General features: G+C 35.0%; 2 protein-coding genes across 2 annotated transcripts; one reads left to right on the top strand and one right to left on the bottom strand.

Moving 5' to 3' along the window:
* Positions 1–641: 641 nt before the first annotated feature.
* On the bottom strand, positions 642–2878 carry LOC110940635 (glutaredoxin-C4). Its single transcript, XM_022182186.2, has 4 exons — positions 2603–2878; positions 2389–2462; positions 986–1084; positions 642–891 (listed from the first exon to the last, which is right to left on the bottom strand). The coding sequence occupies exons 1-4, from the start codon at positions 2752–2754 to the stop codon at positions 818–820; spliced, it is 399 nt and encodes a 132-aa protein (XP_022037878.1). The 5' UTR covers positions 2755–2878; the 3' UTR covers positions 642–817.
* Positions 2879–11773: 8895 nt separating this feature from the next.
* LOC110940634 (transmembrane protein 230) lies at positions 11774–12464 on the top strand. The gene is made up of 2 exons (XM_022182185.1): positions 11774–12113; positions 12198–12464. The coding sequence occupies exons 1-2, from the start codon at positions 11918–11920 to the stop codon at positions 12317–12319; spliced, it is 318 nt and encodes a 105-aa protein (XP_022037877.1). The 5' UTR covers positions 11774–11917; the 3' UTR covers positions 12320–12464.
* Positions 12465–12953: the final 489 nt, after the last annotated feature.

Raw genomic sequence — 12953 nt, forward strand, 5'->3', positions numbered from 1 at the left:
TTCATGTCATTTAGTTTTTTTTTCTCCTCTCAAATTTGTTTGGGTGATGTTAAAGACGCACCACTCCCAAATGTGTAAAATAACCTTTCTATCACATCATACGGGTTGCATCATAGGGCGGGAAAAGGTCATACGGGTCGTATGACTTTGTCAGTGGTCACATCAGTCATTTCATTGTCTGTCAAATAAATCGTACAGGTTTAGCCCTCATACAACCCATATGATTGCGTTATTTGTTTTTTTCCCTATCATATGCTCTTTATAACAGACATTGGTGTTTGTTTATTTATCTGCATATGTTTCCACACAATGGGGTGTCGTATCGATATATATCATTTCTCCTTGCTAAAAAACAAAGACAAATCGTGCTTTTTTTAGTTTTGTGTTTCTCGTTTTATATTCTTTCAATTTTTATAATCAACAAATTAAACAATTCATTTGTATTACATTCAAAAATGATCAAAAAAAAAAAAAAACGTCCATAAATACTGTACATATGTATAACTGCATCTAGACCATTAAAGCCAGTTTTTTAAACCAGAGTTTCTAAACTTTTATGAAACCCACACTTCAAATTTTCGGTTATATTTTTGGTACCGTTCGGTTTTAATCTGACGCGTGACCATAACGAGACACCAAGGTTCCTCAAGTCTACTTTATCGGTATATAGAGAGGTAATAGGCCGAATATGTAATACAAACGGTATCATATCCAAATTTATTGGTACATATTTTGACATAATCGTAAACTCAAGTCAACTTAAACTACCAACATTCGTACAAATTACGGCATTATTAGGCTGTCTAAGGCTTGAAGCTCAAAGGTCCGTTTTATGACTCTCAATGCCAAGAAGCTTTGCCAATTCTCCACTCTGATAAGCTTCAACAGTATCTATAGATACAGACCAATAGACAAAAAGTTTATTAAGCTAACATGTGATTGTAGCAACAAAAATGTGGTTAGAGTTGCTTGATGTTTAACTTACCATCCGAACCTCCGAGGTGTTTCCCATTGATAAACACTTGTGGAACAGTACGCCTCCCAACCATCTCACTCAATGCATCCTGAATTTTCGACCCGTCCTCTGCAAAACGAAGTACATCCCATAAATTTTAAAATAACGAAAATCCCACAATCTTAAAATAAAGAGTAAACTACCAAAATGGTCCTTGAGGTTTGGTCACTTTAGTCCAAAACTCAAACCTTTTGAATCTGGGTCCATGTGGTTTCAATTTTGATGCCATTTTCATCCAAAATCAAAATATAATCAGATTTTTCAGTTAACATCCAGCTTTTCTGTCTTTTTCCTCCCTTTTAACGAAGGGCAAAATGTTAGATTTTTTTAATTTGTTATGATAAAACGTTAAAAGACCATTTTGTCCTTCGTTAAAAGAGAGGAAAAAGATAGAAAAGCTGGATGTTAACTGAAAAATCTGATTATATTTTGATTTTGGATGAAAATGGCAACAAAACTGAAACCACGGGAACCCAGATTCAAAAGGTTTGAGTTTTGGACTAATGTGGCAAAAGTGACCAAACCTCAGGGACCATTTTGGCAGTTTACTCTAAAATAATTATAACAAACAACCTTTACTAACATGTTCTATATAAACCAAACAATAATATCGAAAACAAATACGGTCATGCAAATTAGTCCAAGAAAACAGATAAAGACTATACTTTGGTAATCTTGTTTTATGTGGATGGATATCATAAATTCATAATTTGTCGACCTTAACCAATGTCGACGTAGATGTTTTTGATAAAATTTTACCCTTTTTGTAGAAGAAATGTTAGCGTCGAAAATCACAAGATCAAACTTATCATTCGCTGTAATTAAAAATATGAAAGAAAAATAATACTTTGATAAAAGGAATGTTAGCATTAGCAAACTATGTCTTCAACAATCACAAGGCCAAGCTTATCATTTACCAATCCTTAACAAAGTCTTTGTTAGGGTTTATGATTTAAAGTTGAATTCTCATGTTAGTCATTGACATAAAAACAGTGATGCACTTAACACTTTTCGTGCACCGATTCTATTTTCCCATTTTAATCTAACACAACCCATCTAGCAGAATCAGTGGCGAAGCTTGACCCGAATGACGCGCAGGGGAGGGGGGTGGGCGAAAACGTATATACCAAAAAATTTCTATAGAACCGGGGGGTCGGGGGTCAAAAAGATATATACCCAAAAATTTCTATCTGAAAACTATATATATAACACTACTGAGCGAAAAGTTCGGGGGTCGGGCGCCCCCTCCCGCCCCTTCTATACTTCGCCCCTGAGCAGAATCAGTTAAGCAATTCGCATCATCCAAATCGTTGCTAAACTTATACCAAATAATTGTTTAGCAATAATAAATATAAGAATCCAAAAGTATTCACCTCTCTCATCGAGCTCGAGTACATAAGGTTTCACATTCAACTCCTTGAATACACCTTTTGCCCTTTTACAATACCTACCAACAACAAACAAATCATCAACACAACAACAATTTCAAACATTTATACCAACAATTTCATAAATCTTTAATAATAATTAATTAAACAGTGGTAGGTAGGTATATCAAACAATTTGATAGAAATGAAAAATACGTACGGACAGTAGGATTTGGAGAAGATGACAATGGGGTGAGAAGAGACAGTTTTCTTGACGAAATCGACGGATGATGCTTCGGTATTGGATGTGAAGACGGTGGCAATGGTTAAGAGGATGATGAAAACGGAAGAAATGGTGACGGTGCTGGCCATTTTGCGACGGTGATAGCGGTTTTTGGTACAACTGTCGGCGTCAAATTTAGATCTGAATTTCAGCTTGATTTAAACCCTATATTCTATGACTCCGTCAAGGAAGCCACATGTCTAGAATGGAAAGTCTATGGTTTATTTTTAAGGCTTTGATGGTTTAGGTTTAGTGGAACCCCTAGTTTAGCATTAATCATCTTTTATTTTAAGAAAATAAATTTAGACGTATCTATATCTATACTATATAACATAAAACAGTACAAATAAAAAGTTATATAAATTTAGACGTATCTATATCTATTCTATACTATATAATAAAATGAGGTCAGTTTAAATAAAAAGTTAATTTTGTTTAAAAAGGCTAAAAAATAATATAAAGCTGACATGTGTCACTTCCTAATATAATAAGATTAAATGACAAGCGCTACAACATCATGCGCCGCGTTTATGCCCCAAAACTAGTCAAAAAAACTCGGTCAAACCTAACAATGACGAATTTCATCGCTACAACATCAGGTGTCGCGTCGCCGACGGCCAAGCCAGGCGTCGGGCGACGCAATGTGCATTTCTGGTTTTCCTCCGACGTGCAATGCTATTGGATATGGGCTTGTTTGGACGACAGAACGCGTCGGCGATGCACCATAAGGCCATCGACAACGCTATGTGCAATTACAACTTCTTGTTTTGTTTTGTTCATTTCTTGTACCCGGTTGATCCCGATACTCCGTAAAGCTCCTGAATAGCTCCTTAAACTACATTAGACCTGCAAAACACAAGTTCTATCATAATATGTCATTCAAAACCAAAGTTCACGTAAATACACAAACTTAATACGGGGTTTTCAACCACGTAGCAACATGTGACAGAACTGTGGAAACTCTTCATAAGGAGGGGAAAAGGAATAAAGTCAGACTGAAACTGATTTGGGAGGAGCAAATTAGCAAGACTTGTTACACTTGCATTTCTTTGAGAACATGATTGAATATAAAAGTTTGTGGAGATGTAGAATTAAGGTTAAAAGATGGTCTTTGCATGGTATCGCTTATTGTGTGTGGATTTGATGTAGTATTTACTCATATTATGCGTTTTTGCAAATGTCTTGCTATTGTTAGTTAGTTATTTTTTGGCTATGTGGAACTCTTGAGTGGATTTGTACATCTTATTTTGAGTTCTTTATCTGGGTATGACTTGGGAGCTGGGGTATTACTAGAAGCAATTTTTTATCCTTTGGAATAGAGATAAAGTTTGTTTACATTCTGCCCTATTTAAATCCTTCCGATAACTTTGTTATAGGTAAATGACTGATTAATACGTATGTTATCCTGTATGATTATCAAGCCAAAGGCCAAACAGAGAAACCAAGGGAGGAGGTTGAAGCATTTGACCATGTATACAATATATTTTTATATAAATAAAATAAAAAGATAGTTAATTAAGTTTTTTGTCCATGTGGTTTGTCAAAAATCACTATTTCAGTCCATTAGTTTAAAAATTGCGATTTCAGTCCCCGTGGTTTCACTTTCATAACTATTATAATCCACCGACACTAACGCCATCCAATTATTCTGTTAGGTGTTAGTGAAATGATCAAATTGCCCCTGTATTATTATCTTATTATTATAAATCAATGGTGGGACCATGACTTTGCCCTGTTAAGAATATTTTCACCATTACCACCCCTCCATTCATCCCTTAACCAACAACACTCCACCACCATCCATTACAACCGCCATCCCCCACCGCAGCAAACCGCAACCTTCCACCATACCAGCTACCTCCTACAGCCGATTCACCACCATTCCACCCACTACTCTCCATCGACCATCCCCTTAACCATCATTTCCATCGATTCACCCAAACCAAATCCCTAACCCTTTCTCACCGTCATCGCACCCCTAACTTCACCACCATCCTCCACCGTAGTCACAATGAATCACCGCCAATTTCAGCTTTATTTTATAAGGTTTGTAATTGAATCTTCATATACCTCTGCTATATTATCCCCTTCCGCTCAACCTTGAGATCTACGACCTTTGCCGGAGAGCGAAGTACAAAACCAATCAAATTGTTGGACATCTTCACCACTTCGACAACCTGCATCACCACAGCCAATTACGCTGCCATTTTAACTCTTATCGAAGCACACCACCTGCTAATCGATTTGCAGGTGGATTTGATGTTCTCGAGAGCGAGAGAGAAGGATGAATCTGGTGGTGAGAAGCAATCTGGTGGATTTCTGAATCAATCAATTAAAGATATGTAAACAATGGTGAAATCACTTCAAGCACCCAACTTTAACTGTTCGTTTCCCGCCCATCCCCATCTCAATAGTTCCGTGACGATGCTTGTGTTTTTAAAACAGGCATGGGAGAGTGGTTGCTGCGAAAGAAGATGAAGTCGCCTGTAGTTTTTGCCGACGGTAGCTCAGGAGCCGGTGGTGTTTGACAAAGATGAAGAAAAGATGAAAAGTGTGATTTTTATAGTGTTTTTTTTACATAGGGGCATTTTAGGCATTTCACTAAAAAGAGGACGGTGGATTGGATGGGGTTAACGAAGGTGGACTGTAATTGTTACAAAAGTGAAACCACAGAGACTAAAATCACAATTTTTAAACTAATGAATTGAAATAGTGATTTTTGACAAACCATACGGACGAAAAACATAATTAACTAAAAAACAAAACATATGATTATATGGATTAAAAACTATATATAGACCAAAAATCTATATCTATATATACTTAAAAATTTAGTTATATTAACTTTTTTACAACCTTCATTATGAGCCTCTTAAATACATTTGTGTCTTTCAAGTTGTATTTATATCAACTTTTTTACAACCTTCAATATGAGCCTCTTAAATACATTTGTGTCTTTCAAGTTGTGTATGCATTAGTTCTTCACTCTTCATAGATTTTTAATATTTTTTAATGTTTTATAATTACATTTATATTATTTCAACAGGTTTCAAGTGAAAAATAAGCAATTTTTCCGCAATTTTACGACCATTACTTCATTTAGAGTTGTTGGTACTCTGATTTCGTTTGCCATCATATCGTTCGGTATGTTAAATGCTTACAATTAAACATCTCGGTGGTCTTATACTTTTTTAGGATGTGTTGATTTTATTTATGTTTATTAGACTTTAACTTGATTATTATTTTTTTTATTTCAGGGGCAACGCGTCTGTTTCCTTTATTGGATATTGGTCACCTTGAGCTTAAGGACTATCTCGGTATTTATTCTTTTTCCTCATTTTTCTAAAATTTTGATGAATTTTTTATTTTATGACGTGAATGTGATATATACCCAGTATAAACTTAAAATATCATATATACCCCTTTTAAATGAACTTTTAGTTTATGACGGTTTTACCCTTTTCAAACACATTACCTTTTTTAACCTTAATTTACTTTTTGCGGATATATTTGTTGCTTCGATCATAGCTTAGTCTGAGAACTCTTCTTAATTAAAAAGAAAATTTCAATCACAATATCACATGCAAATTTGATTAATTTGTTCTTTTTTAAATTGTTAGTTACGAGGAAAAATAGGTAATGGTTTTTTAATGTTCATTAATGAGACTATATTTAGGTTAGCCACACAACTCTAAAATATGTATTTAAAACAATTTAAAAGAATTAAACTTTTTTATAAATCATGTGGTGTCCAAAGCCATATAAATGAACCATCACATTCATCTATATACTATTAAGAGAACTAGGATTTCTATCCTTTTGGTAATTTTTCATTGTGTATACATCTTCAAGCAACATGTACAAGTGAACCAAGCTATTTTAGAGGGGGTAACCTTGCCTATTCTTCAAAAATTTAAGACACTTTAGGGGTATTTTAGTGATTTTGACACATATGTAACCTATAATTAAGATGGTATGTGAATAGTCTAAATTAGTTGTTATTGTAAACAAATTTATGCATTGTATGATTAAATTTATGCATTGTAATTGTAACCTATAATTGTTTTAATTAAATTTATTCATTTCATTCCCTGCCCCAAAGAAACTTAATCGACATAACCCCCTTCTTTTAATTATCTGGTCATATTCAATTAGGACATGCTCTTCATTTCTTTCTTTAATAGCCACGGATTGAATGTGAATTAAATGGTGGGAGCAAAGTGAAAATGCAGTGTCTTTTCCTTCCCTTTTGAATGGGTTTTGCTTTTAAAAACACAAGGAATGGAAGGACTGTACATTCTTCCATTTCTCATTATCTCTCTCTATCGAATCCAATTCCACCGCTGTCATCACTGCCGATGACTCTCATGGTGGCAAAGAAATCAAGCATTGAAGAAGAGAAATCCAGACCAGAGAGAGTGTAGCAGAGGGAAGAAGCGACACTGAAGAGCCACCCAGGGCTTCGATGGTCATTATTAATAAATTTCAATGGCTTTGATTTTGGTCTATTTCTTTGTTCTTGAATCGCAACCATAGGAAGACAAATCGCAGGAGAAGAACAGTTCGATGTAAGTCTCTTTTTTGTTGCTTGGATTCATTTTGTTTTTACAGAATAATCCCATAACTGATCAACTCTGAATGTTCAAGATGAAATTCTATGTGAAAGGAGATAAAACACATTCTTTTATAAAAATTATATCTATACATGTTCTTCAGTTTCCCTTTTTTGTCACAGGTCATTTGGTGGTAGCATATCAGGACTACTCTAAGTTGTGATTTTCTTGTGATATAGTGTGGGCAAGGAAGTACCAATGATGAGCTAAGGCCTACATGTGTATCGTCGTTGCTGGGCATCAGCATAGATGGCGTTGATGCTGGTCTTTGGCATACAATTTGCATATCAAGCAATGGTGCTGTGTATGCCTTCGGTGGGAATCACTTTGGACAATTGGGTACTGGAACCGATCATGTTGAGGTCCTTAATTCACTCGTGTTTTCTTCTTATTATTATTCTTAATCATCTGCACCAAAAGCCCGATCCGTTGCTCGAACGCTCTCTACGTAATTGTTTACTCACTTGACTTCTTATTTTATGATTCACATGTTTTTTGTTTGTTTACTTTTGGTTAATTTGCAAGGAAATATATGATTCAGGTTTGTATGAGTTTATATTTGTATATGTTTGAATTTGACATACAGTTTACATGAAACAACTGGTTATTGGTTACAACTTCAATGGATTTATACCTAAATTAGGAAAACTGTGATTAATTTGTAAATAAGATCATCTGATTTGGTATCATTGTTCATGGAAGTGGAGTATATGAGCCTTATGATGCTTGTATTCATGAATTTGATGAACTGATATCTAATTTAGGATAAGTGTTATCAATTTGTACTGTAAGTTTATCTTTAAATTGTTCATGGTTTATTGTCTAGATGAGTGCATGCTTGGATTTGAAATATACAAGTTCTGATGGAAACAATTATAAACAAATGTTTGATCATAGGATGTGTTTGGTTCAAATGGATAGGAATGGGATAAAAGTGACAGTTGCTGGTGGTATTAAGGAGACGAGTTTTAATGTTATATAAAAACCCATGAGATAAGGGCTTTATCCCCCTCCCCCTTTTATGGGCTTATCGTTCAATCGTATGTATTGTTATTATTAAACTTTTCTTTTTGCATTATATTTGGATTTTTGTTTTACCATTCTGTTAGAGGTGATGAAAATAAGATTTTGACTAAAGATGAACTATATATGGAGTAAGTTTGTCTAGACCTATTGATATATTGGTTGTTTTAGCAAATTGGTATTGCAAATAAATAATATGAAATCCACCACGCCACGTTCGTTAGAAAACATAAGTCCCCGCCGCAACGCGCGGGTATTCCCACTATAATTAATAGTATACAAGTGGTAGGTATTTCTTAATAAATTATTCTCTTTTATAAAGTCTAACATTATATAAAAATCAATTTAAGAAACTCTAACTACAAGCTAGGATACCAAGAGTCGCTTTAAAATTAATTAAATTGCATTGTTTTATTGTGCCTCTTTGAATATCCCTGTCATTTAATATCATTCATTAGGATATGATTAATTTGTAGACAGTTGAACGGTCTTTGGTTATGCTATAAGATTGCCGGCTTTGTTATGTTTGTAGGTTCATAGTTTCCTTTCCTCCTCTATCATGATAATGGTTTGTAGAAAATGGGACGTGACAAGTGTTAACGACAGGTACATGAGCACCGATTATATTGTCACTGACATAAAGGTAGTTTTTTACCCTCCAGCTTGATTCGTGTACGTATTATGATCATGGCCATTTTGAATCCTTCAACTGCAAGAATGTCCTGCTAGATGGGGATGGTTGTAAGCCCTTTGGTTCTTCCACACCTCCATCGATCCCCGCTAAAGACAAGGGGGTGCTACCCATACCGACACCAGTTAAGCACGTTGAAGCGATCGTAAGGTATATATCGGCTTACACTTTATTCATGCCCTGTTTAATAAACCATTTTATTTACAGATGTGCTATTTACCTTTCTACTCAATCTGAAATGTTATTTACATACATGGTATATGTTTACTCTATTTTAAAATTAGGACACTACAACAGTCAGAAACTTGAGTTCGTAAATATAAAAGTGCATTGTTCTACATTATTCCATATCTAAATTACCAACTACTTTATGCATATAGAACTTGTACATATAGCTTTGGGAGCTTTTCAAAAAAAAATATAATTTTCCTTTTTACCCCTAAGGTTTTAATCTTTGATAATTTACCCTAAAGTTTTAGTCTTTGACAATTTAATCTTAAAGTTTTAATCTTTGTTTCTTTTTTAATCCTAAAGTTTTAATCTTTGACAATTTAAGTTTAAAGTTTCACTTCTAATTCAAAAGTTTCTATTTTTTGTGATTTAACCACTATGATTTTTTTTACTTATGTGTTGTAATCTTTGGCTTTGGGGGTTTCTCAAAGAGAAAATGATTATGATATAGTTGTTGTAAGCTTGGCTTTGGGTTTTTTTTTAAATTTATTTTTGTACTTTTCACCCAAAAGTACTTTATAAATTACTTTTAATCCAAACCTATTTGTTTTTTTACTTTTAATACTTTATGCATATGGAACTTGTACATATAGCTTTGGGAGCTTTTCAAAAAAAAAATATATATAATTTTCCTTTTTACCCCTAAGGTTTTAATCTTTGATAATTTACCCTAAAGTTTTAATCTTTGACAATTTAATCTTAAAGTTTTAATCTTTGTTTCCTTTTTAACCCTAAAGTTTTAATCTTTGACAATTTAAGTTTAAAGTTTCACTTCTAATTCAAAAGTTTCTATTTTTTGCGATTTAACCACTATGATTTTTTTTACTTATGTGTTGTAATCTTGGCTCTGGGGGTTTCTCAAAGAGAAAATGATTATGATATAGTTGTTGTAACCTTGGCTTTGGGTTTTTTTTTAAATTTATTTTTGTACTTTTCACCCAAAAGTACTTTATAAATTACTTTTAATCCAAAACTATTTGTTTTTTTACTTTTAACACAAAATTTTTTACCTTTTGCAATCTATCCTCACAACTTTTTTAACTTTCAACTTTGGTCCTTTATAGTTTCATTTTCCGCAAATTTTTCGCTTTATACTTCGTTCTAAATTTTATGACACACATCGCAACGTGCAGGGCCGGCCCTGAGAATTCGTGTACCCTGTTCGAGCTCGAAAAAAATGTGCCCTTAAGCCTTAACGAAATTGGGTATTTGGCTCACTAAAAGTCTAAACCTAATGCCAAAGGGGTTAATAACTAAAAATGTGCCGATTAAAAAAAATATTTTACATATACGTATCGGTTTTTTTTTTCATAAAAACGCGCCCCTCGAAATATCGGGCCCTGGCCGGTGGTCCTCCCCGCCCACCCCCAGGGCCGGCCATGGCAACGTGCGTCTTTGGTTTAACGTTTTTACGTTTCGTTTTAAATTCTGCGAGTTAACATGACGCAACGTGCGTGTGTGGGTGAACGTTTTTATATCGTCTATTTTTTCCCCGTTTGACAGTTTCAACATAACATGCGCGTCCTAAATTGACTTAGTTATAACTTAAGAATCCCCGCCGCATTGCGGCGGGTCGTAATTCTAGTTAAAAAAATAGGAATAAAAAACTTGGTAACGCATCACTTCGAATGTGTAAAGACATATAAGGGGAGAAGTTGGCTTTTGAAAAAAATAAACTTGGTGTCGTTATAAATGGAAAGGCAACAAAAAACTTTCAACTATAATTAATTGATTTCCATAAACAATGTAATTGTGCATATTTATTTTTGGATAACCGTCTACATAAATGTTTTGTGCTTTTCCTTCCCAGGCATGCTTATGCAGATTCGGATTCAGAAGAAACAGTTGACAGTGACCCACATGAAAGGTATACCGTCTGTACTTAGTGTTAGTAATGAAAACCCGTACTACTTTTCGATGCATACATACGTAAACATAGTATACCATTTTTAATAGTTTTCTTTTCGTTATTTCACTGCAGTCAGTTGGCTGGTGATGGGATTGGGGATGACGGTGGCATGCGTTAGCTAAAGTTTGGTCTATCTGTTATCCAATAAGATAGGAAGGCGTGCGAGAGTTTATGCATTTTTCCTTTTTCTGTTTCATTTTTTTTCCTTGGAACTCATGGTTGTAAAAATCCCGACTATGCACCGATTAATCTCCGATTAATCACCGATTAATCTCGATTAATTTTCGATTAATTACAATTAATCCCGATTATATCCGATTAATCCCCGGTTAATCCCGATTAATCGCTAGTCCCCACCTCACCGACCGACTAGCGACTAGCGATTTCTACAACCATGCTTGGAAGACATCTTTTTTCACTTCTTTTTGGCTGGCAAGTTTTGCCAAGTAAACAACTTATGGTCCATAGTTTAATAAAGTTTAAGCACGCCCCTTTGTAGGCATATTATCTTACATGTTATGCACCGGCCGTGTCAGACGTCTTACCTCGAACAAACAATGGCTATTATGCATGTCGTGCATCGCACGGGCTTTTTTCCTAGTAAAATAAAAAATAGTGAGAAAGTATTCGTCAAATATAATCAAAGAAAACGGGTTTATCACGCAAACATTCATCCCTTTTTCCCCAAATCCAAACCCTCAAATTCTAACATCTTCTTCTTCCCAAGCTCTCTACTACAATCAAACCCTAGCCCTAACCCTAATCAAATCTCACCATCAACCTCAATGGCGTACGTAGATCACGCATTCTCCATATCAGACGAAGACATCATGATGGACTCCGATTCCACTTACACCGTCCACAACCGTCCTCCCATCAAAGAAATCGCTCTCGCCGTTTCTCTCCTCGTCTTCGGCGTCACCGGCATCGTCTCCGGCATCTTCATGGCCGTCAATCGCGTCGGCGGCGACACCGGTCACGGTAACTTTCACTTTTCTTTTCTTTTCTTTTCACACCTAACCCTAATTTTCTCATTGTTTTGATTAACTTAAGTTTTTTTTTTAGGGCTATTTTTTGCGATTTTGGGAGCTGTGTTGTTTATACCGGGGTTCTATTATACAAGGATTGCTTATTATGCTTATAAGGGGTATAAAGGTTTTTCTTTCAGTAATATACCCCCTGTTTAGGGTTTTGTGGATCTTTTTTGATTCAAGTATGTACAGTTGATGTGTTTTTTTAATGTATGGAATATGGAATAAGAATGTAATGGAGGATATAGAGTTTGTTAAAAGGAAGATTAATGTGAATTTGTTGATGTATTTGGTGATATTATTAACTGGATCTCTGTTTGTTCTGTTTTAGATGTGTCTAAGATTTAGTATTGGTTTCTTTGTAGCTTGTGTTATTTGTAAGATTTAGCTGGGAGCAATGACTGTTCTTTTCAGCTGGAGAATGTTAGTGACTCAGTGCCTAAGCTGCATTACTACTGTCAAAACTAAGCGTCTCGCGAATCGGTTTATTTGAACTGTAGTCTGTGCATAAGGAAGTGCGAATCTTTATTTGAATTGGTCTTGCCGTTGCTGGTGACTGGGTTTTAAAATGCGCGCATAATGCGTGATGCGCTGCGATTACATGATGCGCCCTAAATCACATAATGCGCTCGCATGAAGCGCCCTGATGCGTGCATTTTTTTAAAATTCGGCCACGATAGAGTAAAATTGTACAATGAGCTTGTAGAATGTGCTTAACAAGCTTGTACAATGAGCTGACGAGGTTGTTAAATGAGTTCCTACATAGAGTACTTATACCTGTTGCAGAGGC

Source organism: Helianthus annuus, chromosome 5 (assembly GCF_002127325.2).
Source record: "Helianthus annuus cultivar XRQ/B chromosome 5, HanXRQr2.0-SUNRISE, whole genome shotgun sequence".
NCBI lineage: Eukaryota > Viridiplantae > Streptophyta > Magnoliopsida > Asterales > Asteraceae > Helianthus > Helianthus annuus.

Excerpts from the sequence above, each read along its gene's own strand:
- LOC110940635 (XM_022182186.2), bottom strand. The coding sequence starts at position 2,754 with ATGGCCAGCACCGTCACCATTTCTTCCGTTTTCATCATCCTCTTAACC. Across the intron at positions 1,085-2,388 it reads ACTCGAGCTCGATGAGAGAG|AGGACGGGTCGAAAATTCAG; the intron begins GTGAATACTTTT and ends TTCGTTTTGCAG. Across the intron at positions 892-985 it reads ACACCTCGGAGGTTCGGATG|ATACTGTTGAAGCTTATCAG; the intron begins GTAAGTTAAACA and ends CTGTATCTATAG.
- LOC110940634 (XM_022182185.1), top strand. The coding sequence starts at position 11,918 with ATGGCGTACGTAGATCACGCATTCTCCATATCAGACGAAGACATCATG. Across the intron at positions 12,114-12,197 it reads CGGCGGCGACACCGGTCACG|GGCTATTTTTTGCGATTTTG; the intron begins GTAACTTTCACT and ends TTTTTTTTTTAG.